At 40.4% G+C, this 27,220-nt stretch overlaps 2 protein-coding genes across 2 annotated transcripts in view; both read left to right on the forward strand.

Annotated features, from left to right (window-relative positions):
* The window catches only part of vps53 (VPS53 subunit of GARP complex), a 32,845-nt gene extending 10,134 nt beyond the window's left edge, over positions 1 to 22,711 (forward strand). Inside the window, exons 8-22 of the mRNA XM_046074338.1 lie at positions 3,189 to 3,267; positions 3,395 to 3,538; positions 3,642 to 3,784; positions 4,389 to 4,530; positions 5,305 to 5,400; positions 10,425 to 10,519; positions 11,525 to 11,767; positions 14,726 to 14,873; positions 15,235 to 15,317; positions 15,416 to 15,494; positions 15,643 to 15,791; positions 15,888 to 15,957; positions 16,172 to 16,309; positions 20,469 to 20,573; positions 21,807 to 22,711. Of these exons, the coding sequence (XP_045930294.1) occupies positions 3,189 to 3,267; positions 3,395 to 3,538; positions 3,642 to 3,784; positions 4,389 to 4,530; positions 5,305 to 5,400; positions 10,425 to 10,519; positions 11,525 to 11,767; positions 14,726 to 14,873; positions 15,235 to 15,317; positions 15,416 to 15,494; positions 15,643 to 15,791; positions 15,888 to 15,957; positions 16,172 to 16,309; positions 20,469 to 20,573; positions 21,807 to 21,977 (1,885 nt within the window). The 3' untranslated portion in view covers positions 21,978 to 22,711. The remainder of the gene's footprint in view (positions 1 to 3,188; positions 3,268 to 3,394; positions 3,539 to 3,641; positions 3,785 to 4,388; positions 4,531 to 5,304; positions 5,401 to 10,424; positions 10,520 to 11,524; positions 11,768 to 14,725; positions 14,874 to 15,234; positions 15,318 to 15,415; positions 15,495 to 15,642; positions 15,792 to 15,887; positions 15,958 to 16,171; positions 16,310 to 20,468; positions 20,574 to 21,806) is intronic.
* A 236-nt stretch (positions 22,712 to 22,947) lies between these two features.
* rflnb (refilin B) lies at positions 22,948 to 26,990 on the forward strand. Its single transcript, XM_046073060.1, has 3 exons — positions 22,948 to 23,553; positions 24,066 to 24,160; positions 24,451 to 26,990. Exons 1-3 carry the CDS (start codon positions 23,356 to 23,358, stop codon positions 24,767 to 24,769), a joined length of 612 nt encoding a protein of 203 aa, XP_045929016.1. The 5' UTR covers positions 22,948 to 23,355; the 3' UTR covers positions 24,770 to 26,990.
* Positions 26,991 to 27,220: the final 230 nt, after the last annotated feature.

The raw sequence follows: 27,220 nt of genomic DNA on the forward strand, positions 1-27,220 counted from the left end.
CACGCACAATCCCACACATCCAGGAACACACAGGAAGGAAACCCACTGAATAGTGTTGTATGATGCCAGCAATTCTTCCATTGTGAGAGATTGGGAGGGTGTGCTTGTGGAAGATGCATTTATTACATTATGCCCTTGAGGTTGCTGATGCTTGCAACATGTCTTTGAATCTAACTGCGTAACGTGCTTATCTTTAATGGTACATTTAGGAATATTTGTTTGCTCTGGAGTTGGTCATGCCAATATCTGGATGTAGTCTTTTGTTCAAATACAAAAGAACTCACTCAGAAATGTACAGACACAAACACACACAATGAACACTGAAGTGTATTGTTACGCTGTTGTTTCCTATAGCTCTGACTGATTGAATTTCCATTTTTACTATTATTTTCCAAGAATGCCAGAATCAATTTGGGACACCTTTGGCCACACTGATGTTCAGGTTCAAAGTAGTGCTGATCCTGAAAAAACAAAACAAAAAAAATAAAAAAGGATGACCTTGTGTTCTGTTTTGACTGAGGTGTGGCAGGCAGTGTTCATACCAAATAACAGCTGCGTGGAAGAAGTTACTGCTGGAGAAACAGATGATAGGAGAGAAATGGTGAATGGGAAGATATTAAGACACGGCAGACAGCTGGACGCAAATGGTTAAAAGAAAGTATCAAAATCACTCTGTGAGAAATGTGGGCAAGGTAATCAGCCACCACCATACTATACTAAGCAGAAGCAGACAAGAGACTATTGCACAAGCAATATTTCAGACCAACAGAGGCAACAGTGGATCGAGAGGCAGGATGAAGGATCAAATAAGGAGTCTGCAAAATTACAGCCAGTGGGAAAAGTAGCAAAGAGATGTTTGCAGCATTGAGCTAAAATCTTCTCTTGTCATTGTTACCTATACAATACATTTTTGTAAAGTTTGTAATAGCAAGATTATTAGAAGACTTTGCCACATTCTGACAAACAGAATCATTGCCCTGTTTTATATCAGTAAGCTATAAACACTTTAATTAAAAAAAACTACGGCTGGGCATGTCATTATCACGTTAACGCATTAATTAATTAATGCCGACAATTATTTTACTCCTTGTTAACGCAGTTTTTTTTTTAATGATTATTATTTTGAAAGTCCGTTGCTGACTGGCTCTCCCTCACGGGAGGGGTGGGATTTTGATCAGCCTGCAAATCACCCACCCAAACAAACAGTGGAGGGAGGCTTCGGCAGACTGCTCTGGATGCAGTGTGTGGGAGAAATAAGACAGCGATCCACGAGTAAACGGCAGGCGCTCAATTGAGAGTAACCATGGCAATGGCTTCTGTGCTCTACACAGCTGTAGCCTATTTAACTTAAGTTATAATTATAGGCTACATAACTTCACCAAATAGGCCTTCATCTAGTTTTGCGGGGATGCTCTGCCATGCAAATTCCCTCCTGTTGATGTCCTGATAACTATTTAGTAAACTGTAATAGATTCTGGAAACTCACAAACAGCGAGGATCAGTCTCTCTACCAAATGATTTGTGCTGCGCGTCACTTACAAAAAGTTCAAGACAATTAAACTTCGGCAGTGCGTGAGTTGAGCACAACCGCAACAGTTTCACAGGAACATAGACTGTTTATGCTGCTCCCTGATAAAAGCAAAATGTTTCTGCTGATACCTGTTCAGAAAAAAAAAAAACATGTGGTGTCGGAATAATCAGATTTTTTTTCCTCCTTAAATCTTTATTACAAAAAGAGAAATAAAGTGTACATGGGACATAAAGAAGAATACAGAACTTTGATTGGTGCAAAATCATATATTGCATAACTGTTTTGCAAAAATGTAATTTGTAATATGGTTATAAAGGTTAGTTTTGCTGTCCATGTACAGTGAACCAGATGTCTGCGTGTTTTTATATGCTCTGATAATGCTAATCCAACACATCTTTAAGGAAGCATCAATGTTGATTCCACATTCCGACTTAAGTGCACATGAACACTCACTGAAGTCGGAAGAACGATTTTGCAACTTGGGAAATGGGACCATCCAAGGAGCACATGAACGCATCGTGAGCCACTGATTGTAGATCACACATATTTTAGTAATAAAACCTGCAGAGGATATTTCTACTTCTATAAATAAAATTTTAAAAAGTTTAGTTTTAACTGATGTGAAAGGGTTACAGGTTAAATGCATATTTTATATTCCTGCCTTCTTTAAGTCAGTGAGAAAAATTAGCCTTTGGTCCTTACAGTACTTTGAAGCGTGACTAAATAGAGTTGTCACCTTTTAAACAGGGTCAACTTTGATCATTTTTTGATAAGCTTCTTTGTTATCACCAGACCTGCTGGTGTCAGCTTCGCCTCAGTCAGATAATACAGCTCCAGACTCCAGATGATTTAATAAAACTTACTCACATCAACTTATGAAGAGTGTGAGTCACAGCTGGAACAGGAGCTGTAGAGCAGCGTGTGCGATTAGAGTCTCATACTCTGTAGCTGAGCAGACCGCGGTGAATAGTTTGGTTTTTAGCCGGCAGCAGGCACTTGAAATGACTAGTTCAGTTGGCATCCATCAGTGATACTATCTCTCCACCCTGTCCTGTTTATTCTGGACAATTGTCGTGGCTGTGGGTGCTGTCCTTGGTTTACTCACCTTTGGGCGAACACAGACTCTCAGAGGACTTCACAGACTCAGATTATCTTAAGCCAACTTCATTGTATAAACGCTTCCCTGTCACGTGTCCCTGGCTTTGCTGACCAGAAACCAGTGTATTCATATAAAGCAATGCATGCACAGAAAGACACTTTTTACTAATACTGGGATTGAAAAACACCTACCAAATGTTAGGGAATAATAGACTGTGAACAGGTAATGGTAACAGTTAAGTCTTTGTTTCTGTTTGAAAACCATTGTTGGAGTTTGTGAAAGATTTTGCACTATTAAGTTTATAGTAGGTAACTTGTCATAGAAAAATGATTGCTTTAAAATGCTTTTTTTTTGTATTATTGTCTTTTGGGTATTGTTGTCTTTACACTTGTTAAATCACTTTGTAACATGTTTTTGAAACATGCTCTACAAATAAAGATTATATTATTATTAAAGCGCTGAAGGCTAAAGTGTGTTGTATATTGGAGGCTTTCCAATGTGGCATTTGATTGAGAAAACCATGAATAACTTTGTGTCATTGGTTTTTGTCCTATCTAGAGTAAAGGCAGCGCAGAGTGAGTTGGGGACTCAGATCCTGGCAGATTTTGAAGAAGCCTTCCCTACTCAGGGCTCCAAGGTAAACATAAAGAAGATTTATCCAAATTGCTTAGTTTTCCATTTCCATTCCATTTATCTATATTTAGAAAAAAAAAATGTTCTTATGTTTTTTTTTTTTTTCCCCCTCACAATCACAATCCATCCAGAGACCAGGTGGTCCCAGTAATGTGCTGAGAGATGCCTGCCTGGTGGCCAATGTGCTTGACCCGCGCATCAAACAGGAGATCATCAAAAAGTTCATTAGGCAGCATCTCTCAGAGTACTTGGTGTTATTCCAGGAAAACCAAGATGTGAGTAAGAATTTTAATTCCATTCTAATTCAAGTAAATACCTAATTGCATAATTTAAAAACATGGTATTTAGTTATTAATAAAGAACCCCCCCCCCGCTCAGGTTGCATGGCTAGACAAGATCGATCGCCGCTACGCATGGATCAAAAGGCAGCTGGTAGACTATGAGGAGAAGTATGGACGCATGTTTCCCGAGGAGTGGTGCATGACTGAGCGTATTGCTGTGGAGTTCTGCCACATCACCAAGTAAACACACAAACACACACACACACACACACACACACACACACACACACACACACACACACACACACACACACACACACACACACACACACAACAGACAGTATAATATAAAAACACATCTAGGAACATGCGTTGTAAATGTTCTTAGAGTATGAATTTTATGGTATGTGGCTTTACCTAACGTAATATTTTATGCTGTGTGTGTTCCCAAGAAAAGAGAAGAATAGAAAAAGAAAACGGGATTAAATGCAATTAAATTAAAAAGACATAAATTGAGAAATTGGTTGTGGCATCTTTCTGCATTCTGAAGTAAACCACACTGGTGTAGCGTGCCTGGTGTGAGTCTGTGACTTGGTGCAGTTGACGTAGGTGGCCTACATGAGCAGTGACCTAGTGTCCACACTTCTCAGTCTGTTCCCCTCAGCTACATGAGGGAAGAAACGGTGATCACTGTTTGTGTGTTATGCTGTAACTCACAATAAAAAAAACATCTGGCAAGAACGAAAAAAAAAATCTGACGAGACATGTTTTTTGCTAAAAGGAAATATGTACAGCAGTATTCTCATACTGATACAGTTTCCATTTTTTTGTTTGTGTTTGTAAGGGTGGAGCTGGCTAAAGTGATGCGAACACGGGCCAAGGAGATTGAGGTGAAGCTGCTTCTGTTTGCTATTCAAAGGACCACAAACTTTGAGGGTCTTCTGGCCAAACGCTTCACAGGATGCACCCTGACTGACGTACCTGGAGTGAGAAACGCACACACAGGCACACAAATGCACACTGGTCTATTGACAACTGACTCCAGCTGGTTCAAATTATTCAATCATTAAATCTGAGATTGTAATTGCACTGCTGCCCTTCACTAATACCTTTCTTGAGATGTCATTCAGTCACAGTATTCTTGTAAAATATTGCATATATGTGAACACTATTTTCCAAGGAGACCTTATCACATGCTTAAATACTTTCAGTATTGTTTTAGTGTAAGCCATTAAGGCAAAATATTTCCTCGATGTTGCTTGTGTTTGTATCACAATCACACTGACATGAAACTGCTGTTTTGTAGCGTGCTGTGTTCACTGTGTACACTCACACACAAAGAGTAATCTTGGTGTCACAGCCTGAGGAAACCTTTTAATGTAGGTCATGTTGGCATGTGGAGGCGATACACAGAGAACGGACAGATTGTGATTATTATTTTGTTGGGGCACAACTAGGCCATGCTTGTTCAGAAATGATCATATTTAGGCTAGACAGAGGCCCTTTTCTTGTCTTCCAGTCAGTTTGCGCCCATGCCTGTTGGGTTCTGTAATTCAATCAGAGATTTGGTTGAGTGGAATTTTATAATTGGAGGTACAGTTTCATCAAAGCCTCCCATGAAATGGTCTACATAAACATTTAAGAAAGAGGTGCAACCTGGACTTTATTTTAAATAGTTTATAACAGTCACAGAAACTGTTGAGTGTCAATATTGTTAGCGTGGAATACCTTAGTGGCATTCTCTATCTGTGTTTTTATAGCAAAAGAGGCCAGAGAGCCCTCTAGAACCCACTAACCCCTTCCTGGAAGATGAGCCAGGTGAGGATGTGGGCACAGAAACAGAGGATCTGGCTAAGGTAAGTTGACCTGGAATGAGCCCATCTGACCTGTTCTGCAACATGAAGAGGGACTGTTAGATGTTGGTTCCTTTGATGTGGAGCTTCCTTTAGGCCAAATACATCTCAAGTGCTTCTGTAAAAAGGAATATGACTGGCTCATTTGCTCATAGCAATGCAGTGGTAAGTGGATCAGAAGTGTGGCAGCCTCTTTTAAATATACAGTCCCCTCCAAAAGTATTGGAACGGTAAGGCAAATTCCTTTTGTTTTTGTTGTTCACTGAAGACATGTATGTAGTATGAGACAAGAGTTCAGAATTTCAGCTCTCATTTCGTGGTATTCACATCTAGATGTGTTAAACAACTCAGGACATACCACCATTTGTTTGAATCCACCCATTTTTCAAGTGAGCAAAACTATTGGAAATTGTGACTGACTTCTTGTTCCCCAGGTGTTGCCTTTTAGGTTGATTGTCCAAACATTAAATAGCTCTCCATGACTAGTCTAAGTTTTCATCCTTGGTTCAAACCTATAAAAACTATATTTCCTGTTAAAGATATTTAGAGAAAAGCAAGCCATTGTCAAGCTGAGAAAAGAAAGAAAATCGACCAGAGCCATTGGACAAACATTGGGCATAGCAAGCACAACAATTTGGAATGTCCTGAAAAAGAAAGAAACTACTGGTGTACTGAGAAACAGACGTCGAACAGGTCAGCCAAGGAAAACAACAGTAGTTGATGACAGAAATATTGTGAGAGCTGTGAAGAAAACCCGCAAAACATCAGTAAGTGACATCACCAACGACCTCCACAGTGCAGGGGTGAAGGGTATTATCACAATCCAGAAGAAGACTCAGAGAGCAGAAATATAGAGGCCAAACCACTCATCAGCAGTAAGAATCGGAAGGCCAGATTGAAATTTGCAAAGAAGTACAGAGATGAGCCGCAAAAGTTCAATCTTATGGACTGATGAGACCAAGATTAACCCTTAAGAGTTCCTTAAAAAAACAAACGTAATGTCCCGCGTGACAAAAAATTGCTCGTTCCTATATATATATATATATATATATATATATATATATATATATATATATATATATATATATATATATATATGGGGATTTTAACCCTTTAAATGCCATTATATTTACATAACTCCACTGTGTTTTTTAGGGAAAAAACAAAATAATTTATATAAAATACAAATCAAGTAGTGTTTGATTATGATTATTATTATTATTATTATCAGGGGCTGGGATGGGTCACTGATTGGCAGCAACATTGATTTTGATGCATTGTTTTTTTGTTTTTTTTTTGCAGTGTCACATTTGAAGAAAAACTGACACATTTGTCCCTCGTGACAAAAAATGGCTCCTTCCCAAAAACTGCTGTAAAAATATCATACATTCATTTTTTTTTCCACTTTAAACACTCAGTCTTTCAAAGCTACTTCAGCCTGAAATATACATATCAAACATTAATTATGTTTGGGGAATTTTAACCCTTTAAATGCCAATATGTTTACATAACTCAAAAAGAACTAAAATAATTTCCACAAAATACAATTCAAGGAATATTTATTATTATTATCAGGGCCTGAGATGGGTCACTGATTGGCAGCAACATTGGTTTTGATGCATTGTTATTTTTTCTGCGTGGCAGATTAAAGTTCATAATTTTAGTTTATAATGATATATGATCATTTCCAGATCCTGTGCTGTCTTGCCATCTCCAAAATGACTACTCCGGCACTACTGCTCATATTTACACTATTAGGTAGACTTGATCAATTGTTTATCAACACAAATAGCTGGTCAGCCAATCACATGGCTGCAACTTGATGCATTTAGGCATGTAGACGTGGTCAAGACAACTTGCTGGAGTTCAAACATCAGAATGGCTGTTGGTGCCAGACGGGCTGGTCTGAGTATTTCAGAAAATGCTGATCTGCTGGGATTTACACAACCATCTCTAGGGTTTACAGAGAATGGTCTGAAAAGAGAAAATATCCAGTTGTGTGGACGAGAAATGCCTTGTTGATGTCAGAGGAGAATGGGCACACTTTTTCGAGATGACAGAAAGGCAACAGAAACTCAAATAACCACTCGTCACTCGCAAGGTATGCAGAATACCATCTCTGATGCACAACACTTTGAATCCTGAAGCTGATGGCCTACAACAGCAGAAGACCACACCGGGTGCCACTCCTGTCAGCTAAGAACAGGAAACTGAGGCTACAATTCTCACAGGCTCACTAAAGCTGGTCAATAGAAGATTGGAAAAACGTTGCCTGGTCTGATGAGTCTCGATTTCAGCTGCACCATTCAGATGGTAGGGTCAGAATTTGGCGTAAACAACATGAAAGCATTGATCCATCCTGCCTTGGATCAACGGTTCAGGCTGGTGGTGGAGGTGTAATGTGTGGGGGAAATTTTCTTGACACACTTTGAGCCCCAATGAGCATTGTATAAATGCGACAGCCTACCTGAGTATTGTTGTTGTCCATCCCTTTATGACCACAGTGTACCCATCTTCTGATGGCTACTTCCAGCAGGATAATGCACCATGTCACAAAGCTCAAATCATCTCAAACTGGTTTCTTGAACATGACAATGACTTCACAGTCACCATATCTCAATCTGATAGAGCACCTTTGGGATGTGGTGGAAGGGGAGATTAACATCATGAATGTGCAGCCGACAAATCTGCAGCAACTACTAATACTACATGATGCTATCATGCCAAAGTCTCTTAGGAATGTGTCCAACAGCTTGTTGAAAATATGCCACCAAGAATTAAGGCCCTGTCTATACGAACACGGGTATTTTCAAAAACGTGACTTTTTCTATGCGTTTGGTTTGGCCGTTCGTGCCGTACACATGGAAACGTAGTATCAGGTCACTTTTGAAAACCCCTGCCAGGGTGAAGATTTGCTGTTTGCAGTGTTGTCATGTAGACAGTAAAACCAGTTTTCGCCTTGCAATGTAAGAGTGCTTGCACCGTTATCTGCTGTGTTTGATGTCAGATTGTGCGCCACTGCCTGCTTTGTTTACAATATTAGGATCTGATTGGCCAACAAGGCTTTACGGTTAGGGTCATATTGCCGCCTGGTGGTTTGGCATGCTGTTGGCAGCACTTGATAGCGTGTTCTTGCATTTTCATGTAGACAGAGGAAAAACTTCGGTTATAAAAATACCGTTGTACGTGTGGACTAGGCCTAAGGCAGTTCTGCAGGCAAAAGGGTCTCCAACCCGGTACTAGCAAGCTGTATCTAATAAACAGGCCGGTGAGTGTATAACCATGGCTGCAGTGCACCTGCATAAACCTGAATGAGAACAAAAACAATGTCCCAATTTTGTTTTGTTTCTCTTTCATTCCTGGATTAGTTCATAATGCAGAGTGCGGCCTTCAAAGAGAGCAAAGAATTTGAAGATGACGTTGGACACACGTGTGCGCATACACACACGGACACACGTGTGCGCATACACGCACACGGGATCAAAAAAGACATTTTCAATGGGGCATTTTTTGTCCTAAGGGACGAATGTGTCCGTTTTTGCGTCGCTTAGCCATTTTAAGCTAATTTAAGTAACTGAGACGACAATTCAAAAATTTCTTTAAAAAGAATATCCTCCGGAAAATTTGAGCTATATACATTCAACACAGCCAAAATGGCTTAAATAAAAAAACGTAATGGCACAAAATGTCGCCTGGAACTCTTAAGGGTTAATCTCTACCAAAGTGATGGAAAGGCCAAAGTGTGGAGAAAGAAAGGAAGTGCTTATGATCCGAAGCATACAAGCTCATCTGTGAAGCATGGAGCGTGGAGGTAATGTCATGGCTTGGGTGTGCATGGCTGCTTCTGGAACAGGCTCATTAATATTTATTGATGATGTAGATGATTTAGACTGGCCAAGTCAATCAGCTGACCTTAACTGAATGCATGCATTTCACCTCCTTAAGAGGAGACTGAAGGGAGAAACACCCCAAAAAAAACAAGAACTGAAAGAAGCTGCGGTAAAAGCCTGGAATAGCATCACAAATGAAGATTGTAATAGTTTGACGTCGTTGGGTCGCAGGCTTGAGGCATTTATTGCAAGCAAGGGTTATGCCTCCAAATATTAAATGTTATTTACTTTTAGATTATTTGTTCCATTACTTTTGCTCACCTAAGAATTCTGTGGTCTAATACAAACGGTGAAATGTCCTAAGTTGTTTAACACATCTAGATGTGAATACCATGAAATAAAAGCTGAAGTTCTGAACTCCTGTCTCATACTCATCTTTTGATCTTTAAACCCAAATGTCTTCAGTGAACAACAAAAACAAAGGAATTTGCCTTACCGTTCCAATACTTTTGGAGGGGACTGTATTCTCCCATGCACTACCACATGAATCTTATCTAATGTCCTTGTTGTCTTGGCTGAAGGATGTCTTAGCTAAGCGATATATTGACCAAGAACAGAGCATTATCTATCTATTGCTTGGATAATGAATAGTAAGACCATTCATTTGGGGTAATCAAAACATTTTATGTAGATACAATCCTTTTTCTTCACTAGATACCAAACATGTGGCAGTTTATTAGATAAAACAACTCCACTTTAATATAACAGCCTTAAAATGAGGATAGAAATACCTCAGTAAAACACAACACAATTCAACATTATCTCAAACTACAGCTTCCAAAATGACTGGAAAGTTCCTCTTTAAAGCAGTTTCAACAAAAACTCAACAGTATAACCTTCATGAACATAGAATTTCTTGCAGGAATGTTGTACTGGACTTCACTTATAGCTAGGTGTAGCTAATAAAGTGGTAGCTGACTTTAATGCACTGAAAATCAATTGCTTTTGTTTCTAACATATATATAGAACCTCCCACACCGCTTTATCCTTGAATGCAATTTCTGTGTTCTGCATTTTGACATTGACATTTGCTTGCTGAGTTAGAGGCAAAACATAAACTCACTGATTGGGACTCCGGAGCTACATCTAAAACTTGTTATTTCACTAAATCCTCCATTTTTTCGTGCACTCTTTTAGCCCAGGAAGCCAAAAGCTCCGGACAACCCTTTCCACGGCATTGTCTCCAAGTGTTTCGAACCTCATCTATACGTCTACATAGAATCCCAAGACAAGTGAGCAACACACACTCACACAAGCAGACGGGGCCAAATTGGGTCGTGGTACACAGACCTAGAATCAGGAGCAGGTTGTGTGTAAAGCTGGCAGATCCATTGTTTTTCCATTGCCCACTCATCAATCAGACCCCCCACCTCCCTACTACTCCATTGCCTTTTCCTGTCTTTCCATCTCTTGTTCCTGTACATGCCTCTGTCTCCACTGTGGCAGAAATGTTTCCCATTAGCTGCATGACCACAGACGCTGAGAGAAAAAGAGAGGGAGGTTGAATAAGTGCTGCCACAGCAGATCTGCCTGTATTCATTCCCACCTCTTTATTTTTTTCTTTTTGGTACCCCTTTTCATGTCTCTTTCTGTGTATGTTTTCATCTCGATCTCTTACTCTTATTTAATTTTTTTATTTTTTATTTCTCTCCTGTTTTCCTTACTGTTTTCTTCCTGCCCTATATTTTATCTCCACGTCGTCTTTCTTCTCCCACCATCCTTCACTTTTCCCCCATCAGTCTCTCCCCAATCCCAGTCATGGTGGGACTGCTTTGCTTGCATGCAGCCTCTGGCTCTTACCTCTCTGGAGCGTTAAATCCTGTTTGTCTGTCCAAGGGAACAGGATTGACCTATTCTGCAGCTACAACCTCATTTCAGTTCTGTCCAAAGGCCTTAAACGGGCAACTGCCAGATCAGCTAGTCCCCAGTGGGACATAGCAGGAGAGAACAGTGGCCTGCTTGTTTTGTCCTTGGCTTTAGTTCCTAGATTCTGTAGGATTGGGCCGCACCAACCGACTGTGGACCTGTTGACTGTAATACTGAAGATTTTGATATGCTTGGAATATTTTCTCCTATTTATTCATCTGGCTGTCTGTCTGCCTGTTATTTCATCCTTTTATTTATTTATTGGGGTTAGGAACACATCATATGTTTTTACCGTTTTAAATGTTTTTATTTGATTCATGTGTGTGTATGAACCTGTGTGTGTTTGGCTGTACATTTTCGGACATCTGCAGGAACCTGGGCGAACTGATTGACCGGTTTGTGGCTGACTTCCGAGCACAAGGCCCACCCAAGGCGGGCACAGAGGAGGGCGGAGCAGTGCTGCCCAGCTGTGCTGACCTCTTTGTCTATTATAAGAAGTGCATGGTGCAGTGCTCACAACTGAGCACTGGAGAACCAATGATCGCCCTCTCAACAATCTTCCAGAAATTTCTGAGGGAGTACGCTTGGAAGATCCTCTCTGGCAACCTGCCTAAGTAAGACTTGTTCATGTTTGGTCATTTAAACAAAAATTCATAGATTGGAGTTATGGATTCTCATATTGGTGAAATTATATTCTTAACATGGAGCTAGGGTTACCTTTAGTTTGCAGTGAGTAAACTTTGTCCCATAGTAGAATTAAAACAAAAAAGAGATTCAGTATAGAAATAAAAGGTAAGCACTAGCATGAAGTTGTTACAAAGTGATAACTACTTTTTATTGACACTGTCAAATCAAATATCTTCAATGTTAAGCCACTTCCATATTGGCGTCAACACTGTATTCTATGGCAGTTGCTGAGGCCAGTGTGGAAGTGGCTTAATACATCCTGAAATGGCCAGTAGATGCTGGCTGTAAGACCGATGTGAAATGGCAGGGAAAACCCTCAACTTCACTCTCGAAATACATAAGTCATTACAATTTTCTAGGTATGCACTGACTGTTCGGCCACTGAAATTAATCGGCCAAAAATAGCTGGAAAAAAGCACTTTTCGTTGTTCAGCCTAATAAGTCAAAAGACCGAATAAATTTCACCGAACAATTACATTGACATGTCGGCAGTGTGGAGGCGTTTTAAAGTGTCCGAGAAAGACGCAAAAATCACTGTTTGCAGACACTGTTCTGTTGAATTCTCTCCTAGCACATCCACTCCATCTGTGGCTGACTTCTTAGGAAAGGCAAGAAACGGTCTGACTCGCTTTGAGTGTTTCTTGTCACTCGTTTCTGAGAAGGCGATTTAAGCTAGGAGTGCACACGTATTCAAGCCTTTATGGTAAATCTACTGAAATGGACCAGTGTGAGCTGACAGGCAGGTTAGCGACTTTATCCTGTCATTTTATCTCTTTAGACAAGACAAGTGTTGCAGTAGAGGCTATGAAATCTTCATGTTACACAATACGAGAACCACATACAACATTATTTATCAATTTGGGTCGGACTTGATGAATTTAGAACGAGGATACACATGTGACAATAGGGCTGGGCGATATGGCCAAAAATGTTATCACGATAAAAACATTTCATATCATTCGATATCGATAATTATCACGATATATGTCAAATCATTATTTCTTTCTAGTTTAAAGGCTGATTTTTGCTCCTGAGTGAAAATTGAAGAAACCAGATGGTTAATTATGTGGTTAAACTTTTCTTTATGGTCAGAATGTGACAAACACTTGATGCCAAACAGTGGATCCCTTCAAAAGTCTGAGTTAGAACATTTAAAACTATTATCTATCTATACTATATAATCTTTTTCAACAAAAATGATTAGTTAAACTTTTTTCAGGCCTCTTTTTTTCAACAAAATAAATATTTTAATAGAAAAATTAGGTGCTTTTTTGTTTGTGATTCAAATGAATTAAAGCAAATATTGATTGACGATATATTGAACATTTATTGTATTGTGCTGAGGAAAATTATATTGCGATAATTATCATTATTGTTTTATTGCCTAGCCCTATGTGACAACATCCGGTTTTCAAAATAAGGTGTCTAATATTTAATTTATGCAATAGGCTAAATAAATTGAAAAAATGTGAAAAACCTTGTTCGGCATTCAGCAAACTTTCATTATATTCGGTTTCGGCTTTGGCCAAGAATTTTCATTTCGGTGCATCCCTACATTTTTTCTCTGGAAAAGTAGAAAATTGATCTTCCCTCTAATCTGTGACCTGGAGGCTTATCTAGATATTAATGTAACAGAAGAAGCTAGGAAAGCATAAGTCTGGCATTATTATACTGTTTCTTATAGTAAGCAAATTACATGAAACGGCCAAAGCCAATAATTTGATCCTACTAAGTAGAACACATGACTAAGCCACATCGTTGCACGTTTATTACAATGAACATTGTTACTGTATATTTTGAGTCAATCCCACATACTCACTAGCTCACTAGCATTCACTTAAAATCTAGTATTTCAACAATTTCCATCCATGAGAATCGTTACATTTTCTGGGCAGCAACACAAACACGGCTTTATTTGGGATTAACTTTTCACAAACAAGCATGCCATGCCCATATTTGTTCATTCTATCGGCATGGTGATGGGGCTGTTGGGTTAATGTCTTCAGCACTCGCTGTGTTTGATAGATTGAGATGGCATGCTATGAGGGATCTGGAGCTGGTTATGTTGTGGCAAAGCCTAATATGCTACCAGCAAAAACATCTCTGGCTCATTGGCCACATTAGAACTCATCTCTGGCTGTGGTGTACACACATACACACAGAGGCATGCTCTGTTTCCATCTCAGATTTGCATGCATGCTAATTACACACTTGCGCCCACTGAGTAATGTATACCATATTCTGAGCCGTATACAAACACTGTACAAAGATGCACTCATGCGCTTTGCAAGTGCGTACACTAACAGACACATGCAGACACGGTCGCAGAGTGGGGTGTGCGAGGTTTTTTGAAAGGGGCCCTCGAAAGGAGCTCGAACTATGTTGTGGTTTTACCCACATGTCTCTGTTATGACGTTTATTAATGACTGGGTCGCCGTAGAAGGCTCATTGGCGCAGCGTCCTGACACTTGCGTCTGCTTTTAGTTATGCCTGTTGTGTCTCAGTTACTAAAAATGGCCTTCTTCACCTGTGGTTTAAAAAGATTTGCACCACAAAAAGAGTTTCTCTTAAAGCTCGGTAGCAATGGGGGTCCACATCAGCCAGTCTTTAGGAGCATCTTGGGGTTCTCAACCCCTAATCCGTGTAATTCACCCTATAATGTAACTGCACACAGTAATTTATGATCCAAATGTAAACAAATTGAAGTCGCATCCACAAAATTTAAAACACAAAAGATGAGCACTCAAAAACTGATAGATGTCTGAAAACAAGTACAAACACTGTACAGCAGTTAAATCTTAGCGATTAGAAGACTATTTTTTCTCTTTCTCTGTTTTACTGCTTTTTATCTCTCACTCTCTCTGGTTACATCTATCTCTACCCAGATCCAGCAGTAACAGTGGGGGTTTAACCATCAGCAGTCTGCTGAAGGAGAAAGAAGGCTCAGAAGCAGCAAAGTTCACCGTGGACGAGCTCTGCCTGATCTGCAGCATCCTTAGCACTGCAGAGTACTGCCTGGCTACCACACAACAGGCATGCACATACAATTGCACATATCTGTATATATGAATGAATGCCTTAAATTGAGCTAGAGGTGTATCTGCAGTGACAATGTAACGCTAGGGAGCAGAACCTAAGCTTGTCATGTAGCAGTTACAGAATATCTGACCTGCGTTTCATCAGTGTTTTTAACAAACTCACCGTGGCAGTTATGATTACCACACAGCCTGAAAGGTTTCATCCATTCAGTTTGTTTGCAACACACATACAGCAATTTAAAGTCAGTATTTTTTTAAATAAACCAACACACATTTCAAAGGATGCTTGTTAAGTAATTAAGCTTTGTGTATGTTTTATGTGTGTGTATTCACTTTTTTGTTTGTATGTGTTCCAGTTGGAAGAGAAACTAAAGGAGAAAGTAGATAAAATCCTGGTGGAGAGAATTAATTTGACTGGGGAGATGGATACATTTAGCACGTAAGTGACAACTGCAGAATTCTTCTTTTATATAAAAGTCCACCTCCTCTAAGAGTGTGTTTTAATGGTGTCAGCTGTTTACTTTCGTGTTTTCTCAGGGTGATCTCAAACAGCATCCAGCTACTGGTTCAAGACCTCGATGCTGCCTGTGACCCTGCTCTCAGTGCTATGAGCAAGGTTGGACGCACACTCACACATTCAGTTCATATAGCGCATAAGATATATATTGAACATGATGTTTTCTCTCTCTCTCTCTCTCTCTCTCTCTCTCTCTCTCTCTCTCTCTCTCTCTCTCTCTCTCTCTCTCTCTCTCTCTCTCTCTCAGATGCCATGGCAGAGTGTGGAGCACGTGGGTGACCAGAGTCCTTACGTGACATCAATCATCATGCACATTAAGCAAAATGTGCCGATCATGAGAGACAATCTGGCCTCCACGCGCAAATACTTCACACAATTCTGCATCAAGTTCACAAAGTACAATACACACACACATTCATTCTCACATCATTGTTCTATCCATAAGCCATAGTTAAAGATTCCTAAATATTTCCCACTTCTTTCTTTCCTTAGTTCTTTTATTCCCAAATTTATCAACCATCTGTTCAGATGTAAGCCTATCAGCATGGTGGGAGCAGAACAAGTAAGTTAAATTTATACCAATCTGTTCTAAAACTTAATTTGAGTCACCATCTTAAACACATATTAAGCCGTACATGTCTGTGCGCCAAGACATGATAATTACATGAGAAAGGTCATGTTAGTACCCATTATGTGTGCATGTATACATGTTTCTCCTTGAATCGCTAACTGTTCTTCTATGGCTGAGTTTTGTCTTGTGTATCCTACTCCACCAGCTCCTCCTTGACACTCACTCCCTGAAGACGGTCTTGCTGGATCTGCCCTCCATAGGCTCCCAGGTGCTCCGCAAGGCACCTGCCAGCTACACCAAGATAGTGGTGAAAGGCATGACCCGTGCAGAGATGATCCTTAAGGTGAGGAGGGTGCAAACTAGACTCCACTACAGCAGTCCTATTTGGATTCTTTTGGCTGTGCAGCTTTCAGGTGCAAATTTGTGCGGAAAAGCGCAGAGCCTAACCTTCCTTAGATGAATATTGGAAAACACTCAACCTTGCTCCTGAGCCTAGCAGAGATAAATTTACAGAGTTTACCTTTCACATGTAAACTCTGAATGAGCTTTAACTGATGCATTTTAATGGGAACCTGAGTTCAACTCTAAATACAACATAGTTAAAACTTAAACACATTCAGAGGGCCGCTTAATCTTTATGGACACTTGAGATTTTATGACATTTAACTTGGGTGGCTAAATTCATGCTGGTCATTTTTACAACCAAAAGCTTTAGTTTCTGACCTTTTAAAGGCTCAGAACTCTAGATAGACCCTTTTGTGTAAGTGCGGTCTGAATGAGTTTTCTTTATCTCTTGTTTGCCATTGTACAGATTTAATGTTGAAACTCTGACATATCCAGTTAAACATTAGCTTTGGTGTTGACGCTTGACCTAGAATAGTCTGGCACAACCTGCAGCTTTTTCCACTGATTGAGGTTCCATCGTTAGCAGCAACAATAGACTGAACAAACATTTATCCTCAAGTGTTTGTGGTTTGACTGGCGAGCCACTGTTATGTTTGTTTTGAGTCGCTCAAACAGATTATCTACTTAGAGCTTATTTTGGGGCAGAATAACCCTTTAATTGTGTCTTTAACCCCACTCACAATAGGACTTTATGAGCATGTTTTCATGAAATAACCCACCTCACATGAGGAAGGGAGGGAATAGAATTGGAGCTCATGCACTGCTGGTTTAATGAGCGAGAGACGGGCCACACAAGACACACACATGCACATATTGTTAAACACAGCATGTGGGTTGAGCCAGTGGAAAGGTGTGTGAGTAAATAAGTAAATGCATGCAGCCATGCGTCTACTCACAAAATACATGCAGCATAACATGGTGGATGTTGTTTTCAGTGAGGAGAGCAAACAGGATGCAGCCAGTAGGCCTTTCCTCAGAATTACCTTATGAAACCCTGGAGGACACTGGTATGTGACTGCCATAGATTAACCCCACCCTAATTAACTGTCCCTGGAGTGTACAGAAATGTGAAATGAGAGTGCACGCCTGCCTGTCCCTTGATTTCCCTTTGACTCCCGGGAGGCCTTCTTTCCTTCCTGAAGCGATCGTGGTTGGACTGTCCTGATATTTATAACTGTGTGACCTGCTCTAATCGTGCTTCGACAGCCTTGCCTTTGTGGTGGATCAATGGCAGAATTTATGGTATTATATTAGAACCAGTCTTAGTGGTGCCTCTAGGCACACTAACTTTGTTTTATCTCAGACATTGACTGGCTAGCAAGCCCTCTCATCATTTCATATTTGATTGCCTCGTCTGACTGTTTTCTACTGGGATGCATGCTGTTCCATATGGCCTGGGTAAGGCCCATCTTTGTTCCTGGAAAAATGCTCTGAATGTATATACATGAATTTCCACTCATCTGCCACACATTAAAGGGGCTTTCACATTATGGAATTATAGAATGCATTCACTACTGTCTGCTGTTTTCTGAAATTGACTGCCAGCGGGCCCCTTCAGCTGGAATGTTTTTTATATATATATATATGAAGAACTCTCACAGACGTAGCTGACTCTGCATGAAGGCCTTTGAGTGATTCACATGCATTTCTGTGACAGCAGAGGATAAAATAATCATTGTGGAGGCTAGAAATCTGATACTACAAGACATTTCAAAAGAAAAACCCTGATAACAAATATCCTATAGAAGACTATTTGTTTTAGTAATTATAATTATAGACAAATAATACAGGCCTTACACATTTTAGAAGAGTAACAATGCTGCACAAGATAATATACATAAGAAATAATCAAACATGACCTTTCGTCCCTGGTAGCAAGAAGACATAAAAAGATATATTTCCAGGATTGCATCCCTCTAAAGAAAACTATTTTGAAAGAGCCATACAAATATTTCCTCTGTGAACTAGAAAAGCTCATATGAGTAAATATACATTTTTGTACTATGGCTAGTATTTTAGCTATCGACTTTGTGCAACAGCAAGGTTCCTCATAGGTTATTGCTTCTACCCTTCGCTGAGACTGAAGTTTCTGAAAGACGGAGAAAAAAAAAAAGGTCAATACAAGAATTCCCCTGTGTAGCCTCAACAATAGTTTTAAATTACACTCCTTGATGCTGTGACATGACATTAAATCTGTCCTACCTCCACCGAGAAACTGCAGTTCATTGGGACAATTAAATGAGCACTTTAAGATTTCAAAGCTTACTCTGAGATTTAAACAGATATCAAATAACTGAGCAAAGGATAAGTCCTCCGAACTGTAACAGTATTGTTTTTGCAAGATGTATACCCTGGAGAACATGTATAGATAGTCTAGAGGGTTACATTGAACACACATTAATGTGTTACATTAATCTTTAATTAGCTGTTCTTAAAACTGAAAATGATCTAATGAAAGAGCTGGCTGTTTTCTTTCATGATGTACAATTGAGCAAAACAGTAATTATTATTCACCAAATAAAGGTTAGGTTTTGGCATTGAACTGTTTGCCATGTACAAAGCTGCACACTTTTTATTGTGTGTAACAGTGGTAGAGTTAATTTAATGAACTCCCATTAATCAAAACTATCCTGTTCATGAGATCTTATTTGTTCAAAACCACGCTGAAGAGAGTGGTAATGCTGAACATAAACAAAGAAGTTCTGTGTCGTAAACCAAGACAATGAGCTGAAACATGCTAAAACGGTCTGGGAACTGTCATGTCGGGTGATAATCTGTGGGTTCAACACTACTACTAGTGACCCCTTTCACATTACATTATTTGAGCCATTGTCAATATAGGAATATACAGTAGTGCACCTTTAAGCTGGTGCAATATTAACTGGCGCTTCAGTTCGCAGAAAAGAGTAATCGCTTAAGATCCCAGCCCTCAAACCTTTGTGTAGCTGTCAAAGTATCTGCTTTGAAGGATAAAGATGACTACATTTGGGTTGTCTGTTTTGTGAGCCAGTGTGCAGTTATGTTCAAAGTACATCGGATCCTTTCTGTCTGTCTGAGACGGCCTCTCCTGGCTGGTTTCAGTGCCTGTGAGACGTGGCTGTTTTCCATGCTCTTTCCAGCCAAGCCCACCATAGCTACAGCTCCATCTCCCACCTCCAAAGTTCTCTTCTGGGGAGTATTTAAAAGGCAACCCCCCCTTCCCCATGCTTGTCCAGCCTGAACCACCCCCCACCCCACCTAATCTCTTTCTCTCGCTCTCCCTTTTTATGCCTGTTTTCATTCTTAAACTCCCTCTCCCCTTTCCCTTTTTTTACAAGGTCCCTACAGACCTTTCCCTTGGCCTGGCTCCAGGACAGTTGCTAAGTAAATCACTCAGTCAGCAGGGCTAGTAAGAAAGCAAAGAATTCCACACGATCCTGGGCCTTTCATGCCTGCTCTTCCCTCTCTTTCTCTCCTGCTTCTGATTCCTCTACCTCCCTGTGCAGTGCACCTTCTCATATATTATACCTTGAGTAAAAAGAGAGGATTAAAGCTTGAAAAGGACATATTGGGTCGTTTTTTGAAGTGAAGGAAAGGAGAAACATTTGGGATCATCCCTGTGTGCATGTGTATGCATGAGACGGGAGGTGGGGGTCTGTCAGCCATGTGTTGCTCTGCCTGCTTTGTAGCGGCTGCAAGAAATGCTATCCGATCCACGTTTTCCACCCAGGCTCTATTGTTGAGGAAAAAAAAAAAAAGATTCCAAGACTTGTGCCCCATTAAACTTTTTCAGCCTGCTCTTGACTAATGCTGATTTTTGCCCAGACTCATTATACCCCAAAAATAATTACCATTGAAACTAATTCTTGCCCACTCATGCATGGAGTAATTGGTGTGTAAAAGGAAAAAAGAATAAGGAGTGGGCTCCTAAATATAGAACCATAGTCTCGAGTTTGTTTGCAGCTACAGCTACTTGGTTTTGTCAGTTGTAGCCCCCCTTTCCCTCATTTGGACCATAGCTGCCCCATGTGGGATCATTTAAAGATCTCTTGGGCTGTCCCATGTCCACAGGAAAGGAGGGAGGGGCGAAACCAACATTAAACTCTACTTTTCCACAGGTGGTGATGGCCCCACATGAACCAGCAGTGGTGTTTGTTGATAACTACATCAAGCTCCTGGCTGATGGCAACCCTGAGACCTTCCAGAAGATTCTGGACATGAAGGTCAGTTGGTTTGACTCTGCTAATAATTTAAAGGAATAGTTTAAATTTTGGGAAGCTTGTGTTCCTGTTGAAAGATGGGAAGATCGATACCACTCAATACTATACCATATGGAGCTGGATAAGCTGAAGCAGCTGGTTAGCTTAGCTTAGTTTAGATTAGGTTAGCTTAGTTTAGCTTCTCGGGGGAAACAACTAGCCTGGCACTGTTTGGTGGTAGGTAAATCAGCCTACCAGCACACCTAAAGCTCACTAATATCTGCATATACCCTCCTGTAAAACCACAAGTTGTCGTTGTTTTTCCATTGATTAAACAAGGCATATGATGTGATTATATGTATTAGTGACATTAGTGAAGGTGCTGGTAGGCAGATTTTATTACCTTTTGAATGGAGTCAGGTCTTCTGTTTCACACAAGGGGGTAAGCCACAGTTGAAACAGTGAAGCCGACCAAAGCCTGCATGGATGGTCCCATGTAGGCCCAAAAATTACGTAAAAAACCTGTGACATCCCTTCGCACATGAGAGATGTAACCATATTGCTTAGACTATAAATTCTCAGAGAATCTAAAACAACTATTCGGCTATCAGTGACACTACATTGGTGTTTGGCAGGTGAGCCTTGGTGGTGGGCTGATTAAACAGTGACGGTCTGAGTCAGACAAACTGAGGCAAGAAACTTTTTGTTTGTGCAGCTACCAGAATTATGGTGTTTCTGCCGTTGCTCTACGTCATTAAACCACGGTTATGTTGCACCATCATGCGCAGTAGACACTGGTGCCAACAGGAAGTAGCCATGTAGTAGTATTTTATAGGTCCAAAACTGGCTTCACTGCTCTCCATTCAAACCAGCGGGATAGCTTTGGCCAGTAATATACTGTCTATGGTTTCACACCTTTTCCAGTATTTATGCTAAGCTAAGCTAACCAGCTGCTAGTTCCAGCCTCATACTGAACATTTAGGTGTTTTATGTTTTTTTTCCCCAAAATGTCAAACTATTGCTTTAACATGTAACTCTGCATTTCTCTCATTTAGCTTCTGTTTGAAACCTTGTTTGTATTATGGGTAAACATAAAAGTCTGTTTTAATGTTTTCCCCGTAATTCTAAAACAGCTCACCTGTTATAGTGAACCAACACACTTTTATTTTTGTATTTTCCTCTTGTTCTGTGTTTAAGAGAGATTTTTTAATACTCTGTGATTTCCACTGTGTGTGTTTACTTTGTGTGTTTGTGTAGGGTCTGAAGCGCAGTGAACAGAGCAGCATGCTGGAGCTCTTCAGGCAGAGGCTACCCACTCCACCCTCCGGGGGTGACGGCGGCCACTCTCTGTCCTTCAGTACACCCACCCCTGAGCAGGAGTCCTCCCGCATCCGTAAACTAGAGAAACTCATCAAGAAGAGACTGTGAACAGACACACACTGAAATTGCATCCTGAGAATTAAAAGAACTGAATGATGGGATGGTCTTCACCTCTGTTGCAGTTATTCATCTCAAAGACTACATTTTCTGACAGTAGTATGAATGAACCCAAGCTGACCATGCTGGATTATGAAGAAACTTCCTCAGCTGCTACTTGCTGTTGTTACACATCATCTACTTCTGTAATTTCCCACTTTTTCCCCCATGACACTAATGTTTGATCTTTGTAACATTAGTACATTATTGCACTCAGAAGACTAAATGTAGTGCTGTAAATTCTGCTCAAAAAGCCCTCTGGCTGTCTCTCTGGGACATGTCTAATACAGGATCATTGCAGGCAGCATGATCATTTAAATTCATATTAGAACAAAACTTTATTTGAAGGATAGCCATGGTTTCCCTAAACTGCTTTGCCTTGGCATTTAAAACTCCTCTGGGTTGACTTGGAAGTTAGAACCAGTTAAACTTAAAGGATTTTAACTTGAAAAACAGCACATCACAGTCTCTGGAAGAAAACAAAAAAACGACTACTTGTTTGAAGTCAGCGCTCTGGTTATGATCACTGACTTTGATGCCAGTGCCTCTCACATTAGCAAGTCCTTGTAACCTTAGATTAAATGTAAATTAGTGTACACATTCCTGCCTTCAGGTACAAGATGTTAATGTGTGTATTGTATGCTACACGGGAAATTGTTGAACACTATTAAAACATTGCCACAGTTTTCCCTTGTGCTTCATCAAACGGGCGTATACTGCTTCAATTTGCACAATACCAGGAAAAAATATCAACCTGGGTTTTTTGTTGTTTTTTTTTTTTTTTTAACCAGGGTCCAATTTTGAATGAGGGGCTGGACAAGTTCCCATGACCAGCTCCGTCTCTGGTTGCCACTTGTTCTCCATCCAATCAGGAGGCTGTAAATGCTCCAAAAGGCGTTTCCTTTCGCCTGTTTGTGGATCTGAAGGCCTCCCTGAGGGGAAAGAAGTTTGAAGTCGGGCCGCGGGTAGCTACGTCCTCACATCCTTTTCCCTGCTCAGACAAAAAGTGGTCAAACTTCCTTATGTCTTTATACACATTCATCTTGGAGTTGGGTCATGCTTTGATATTTTTGAATGTCAAAGTAAAGGACGGGTTTTATTTTTAAGTGTTTTGGTTTTTTTGGTTGGTGGGATCTGAATTAACGTTACTGCCTGGTTGATGATATTTCCACCGGGCAGACGTTGCATCCTGTCCGGAACAAGTTTAGCTGTAACACCGTGGGACTTTGCAACAACAACAACAAAAACTCTTACGGAAGTGCAATTTGGAAATATTTCTCTTTCGTAACCTGCGTTGTACTCTCTGGAGTCTTGCAACTTTTAACCAGAAATGGTTGGCAGGTTGAACTTGCCAAATGCATGTGAAGGAGATCCACTGGAGATGAGCTGCAGGGCTGATAGAGGACTTGACAGCCCGGACTCTGGGCTACCCCCGAGCCCGAGCCCCAGCGCCTGGCTGCTGCCTGTGTGTGCGGAGAAAGCTGGGGGCGTGAGCCCGGTGTCTGAAGACGAGGGAAGAGGCTCCCTGGTAGGTAACCCTAAGAAATAAATTAAGTCTTTGGAGCAAGACAGACGACCACAAATTGCAGCTGACATTTAGTCGTTTCAACCCCTTACGCATTCCATAACTTGCAATTTGAAAGACTTGGCATACTAACGTTACTATGAATTTAGCACGCATTAAAGACTGGTAGCTTCCACGGATGCATAAATTAGTGTTATAGGGTAGTTTGTCCTGCAAATTCCAGGTTGATTTGCATTGGAATAACGTTAGATGTTGCCACTTTTGCCAGTTCGCTCTGGAATTGTTTCTGCCAATCAGGATCCATGCCTAATGTTTTGCTGACTGCCAATAAGCCCGCCTAAGCAAGCATAAAAAGCATAAGCAATTAGTAAAAAATATGTTATTTTGCTGCTAGAAATTGTTGCATGTTCTGGCTAGCTGAAGAAAGTGGGTCACTTCAGCACTCGACTGGCCCTATGAGAACTTAAAAGTATTGGCTCCTTGTGTTGACTGTGGGGCTGATTTTTATATTGCAGGTTCCTGTTTTACGCACCAGATCTATCCAGCAGCTACACCCATTGTCCTTTGGGGAAGGCATAGCACTTGATCCATTACCACCAAAGGAAATAAGGTGGGTTGGCTTTGATGTGACCTCTGTGCAGCATTAGACCTGCTGGAGGAGTGAGAATATGCTTTTTTTTCTAAATCACACACCATGAGGATTTGCAGGCTGTGGTATTTTTATTTTAATGTATACTAAGATGGCCAACAACTACAAAGTGTGTACATAAGCAAACAAGAGAACAGCGGACTTGGACAGACTTTGGGTTGTAGTGTCATTGGTGCAGTTGGGATGCAAACTATAGTTTCACTCCACAGTTTTGCTCCAAATATAACCACTACACTTTACCTCCTCCACAGATACACCTCATCCGTGCACTACGACTCAGACCGCCACTTCATCCAGGGCGTGGCCCTGCAGCCATGGGGCCAGGGCCTTGAACACTGCAGGCAGACCATCATGGCCGTGCCCCACAGCACCTGGCGCCACTACAAGACACAGCTGGAGTTCCAGCCTCGCCATCGGCCGCAGCTCTTCAAGACCACCACCATCGTCTACCCTAAGAAAACCAGTGCCATCTACACCACAGAGCTGAGCTACGACTGCCACCGACTATCCAGACGTTTCCTCTCCAGTGTGGAGTTGGAGGCGGCTGGCCACAGAAAGCTACCTCAGTGAGGGGGCGGGGGGGCAGGTGGCTAGGGATATGCAAGGGTGGTGATTCCCATGGCCCTTATACTGTAGCTCCCCCCAAGGCTGGGGGCCATTGACCTGCTGTGTTGTCTTTTTACAGTTCTATAGCCTGTTATCCTTTTAAGTGCCCTTCCCAAGCTGTGGACAGGAAGCATCTGTGCTGCGATGTTACAGATATCAGGGAGACTAGACATGGACAAAGCGGATGAAATATCCATTCAGTCTATGTCTTGATATGTTTAAAGATGTTAAATCAGTTGGAATGGATATGCCATTAAATGCTTCACTTTCCAGCTGGTTGGTTTCCAGAGACATGCTCATATTTGATTTGTTTTTATTGACTGTAGGATTGACTCATATGGACCGAGACGAGTAGAATAGTTATTTGCCCCCAGCAAAGTCACTCTTCTCATGTCACATCAAGTTAGTCAAGTATTCAGCGCGATTGGTTTAAACTTTGAATGTCGAGGTCTGCTTCATTGTTTATAATGATAAAGATGAGTGCTTTTAGAACTGCTAATATATAATATGGTTCAAAGTGACTAGTGTGCAAGGGAGAGGAAAGGCAATTAAATGTGGTGCTGGAGTTTGGATGCATGCTAAGAAATCACTTACTTGTCCACACTGTACAAAGGATGTGGTGAAAATACTTAACACATGTTTTGTTTCTTCACAGGGTGTTCTGTGTTTCTGCACAACATTAGCACAAGCTCTTCCCTAAGCCTTCTCTCTGGCCAGTGTTATGGCTGCGATTTATTTTCTGTTCATTGTGATCTGTAAGCTTCAACAATCTGATAAAGTAGGTAGTATAGATGGATCATGAGTGTGGAGTTTACTGAGAAGTGGAGAGATTTGATATCACTCACTGGCTAACTAGTGAAAATAAGAAGCTGTATTCCACTGCTATCACTTTCTTTTGGCTTGACTTGGATTGAAATTGTATTTATTCTGTTGAAGTTTTTTAAACGTAGTGGTTGAACGATATGGATTTTCAATGGCCAATGCCGACATTTCGAGAGCACCACTGCCAATGGCAAAGTAATGTTGACATCATAATGTTTTGGGGTGGTTATTATTTTATTTTTTTTGCATCTGATAAAATACAAAAATGAAATGACAACAATTTAGACATAAAATGTATGTACTTTTACTATACTGAAATTTATTTAACACTTTAAAAATACATGGTAAGTATTTGGGTTAAAAATAAAACAAAGAAAAGTCACCTATAATTCCATGAACGTTACAGTCTAATATACATAGTTATTTTAGCCAGTGACATACTGTCTTATATGGAATTTTTATTAAATTATGACCTAGGGAAGTACATGGGGCTACTGTAGATTTCAGAACATGACTGGAATTTAAGGGAGAGCGGGGTACTGTATGTCAGAAGCAACATCATTCAACTACATTATTCTATCCATTGTAATGTAATAAAAAAAAATATATATATATATATATATATATATATATATATGATGGTTTTAGATTAGATTTGCTTTCATTTCGGATGAGAGAAATGTGTTAACATTTAGAGAAGACTATGGTGGGTGCATGAGTTATAGTACAGGAGTCGAAACTAACATTTTCACCACCTTCCCAAAGCTAATATACAATGGTTTTTGGAGCCCTGTAAGGAAGTTTAGCTGTTGGAAGTTATTCACATTTTCTAACTAAAAGGCCAGAGCCAATCTAATTATACAGACGATAAACTTATACATTATTAAGAGTGACCACTAAAATAATGAGCTTTGAAAGCTAGGGATTTTTAAGTCTTAGCGTTTTCCCTCAGGTAACATTACATCCAGCATTTGCAGGTTTCCCGCTGTTTCACAGTACTCACTGATGTCTGGTTGAATGGTGAAATTGACACCAGGGGGAGCGCTAACATCGGTCCACAGCATAGACTCCATAGCAACCACACTGACAGCTTCCTGCAGACTTTTTTGTGTAATCGGCCTCATGACCGCAGGCATCAGTCGGTCACTGTCTCAAAATGTCTGATAATTGGCCCAATTAATCAGTTGACAACAACTTTTAGGTTCTGAGATTTTATCGCCTGAATAACGGTTCTCTCTACAGTCATGGAAAGGGATATTTTTGTAATTACCATTTGTGCCTTATTGATGTATCTGTTGATGCTTCCTTTTGATATTAGTCACCTATTCAGTGCCAATTTGAAATAAAGTGTTCATTAGTTCAACAATTTTGTATTTTATCAGGAGGTAGTGTGTCCTTTTCAAAAGTAGACGGCAAACAAAGGTAAGTATTTGGTATTTCAACACACCCTCCATCACCCCAGGGAAAGGCAGGTACATCTGCACAAAATAGAAGCCCTTCATGTGGTTTGTAAATGACAAATTAATGCTTACATTCCACTTCAGAAAAGATATTTTTGATGCTATAAATAAAATGTCACTGAGTGTGTTTGTG

Source organism: Micropterus dolomieu, linkage group LG17, assembly GCF_021292245.1.
Source record: "Micropterus dolomieu isolate WLL.071019.BEF.003 ecotype Adirondacks linkage group LG17, ASM2129224v1, whole genome shotgun sequence".
NCBI classification, from domain to species: domain Eukaryota; kingdom Metazoa; phylum Chordata; class Actinopteri; order Centrarchiformes; family Centrarchidae; genus Micropterus; species Micropterus dolomieu.

Bases quoted from the DNA above. Each gene is read 5' to 3' on its own strand.
- rflnb (XM_046073060.1), top strand. From the start codon at position 23,356: ATGGTTGGCAGGTTGAACTTGCCAAATGCATGTGAAGGAGATCCACTG. The intron at 23,554-24,065 runs GTAGGTAACCCT...TTTATATTGCAG, and splicing joins ACGAGGGAAGAGGCTCCCTG to GTTCCTGTTTTACGCACCAG. The intron at 24,161-24,450 runs GTGGGTTGGCTT...CCTCCTCCACAG, and splicing joins TTACCACCAAAGGAAATAAG to ATACACCTCATCCGTGCACT.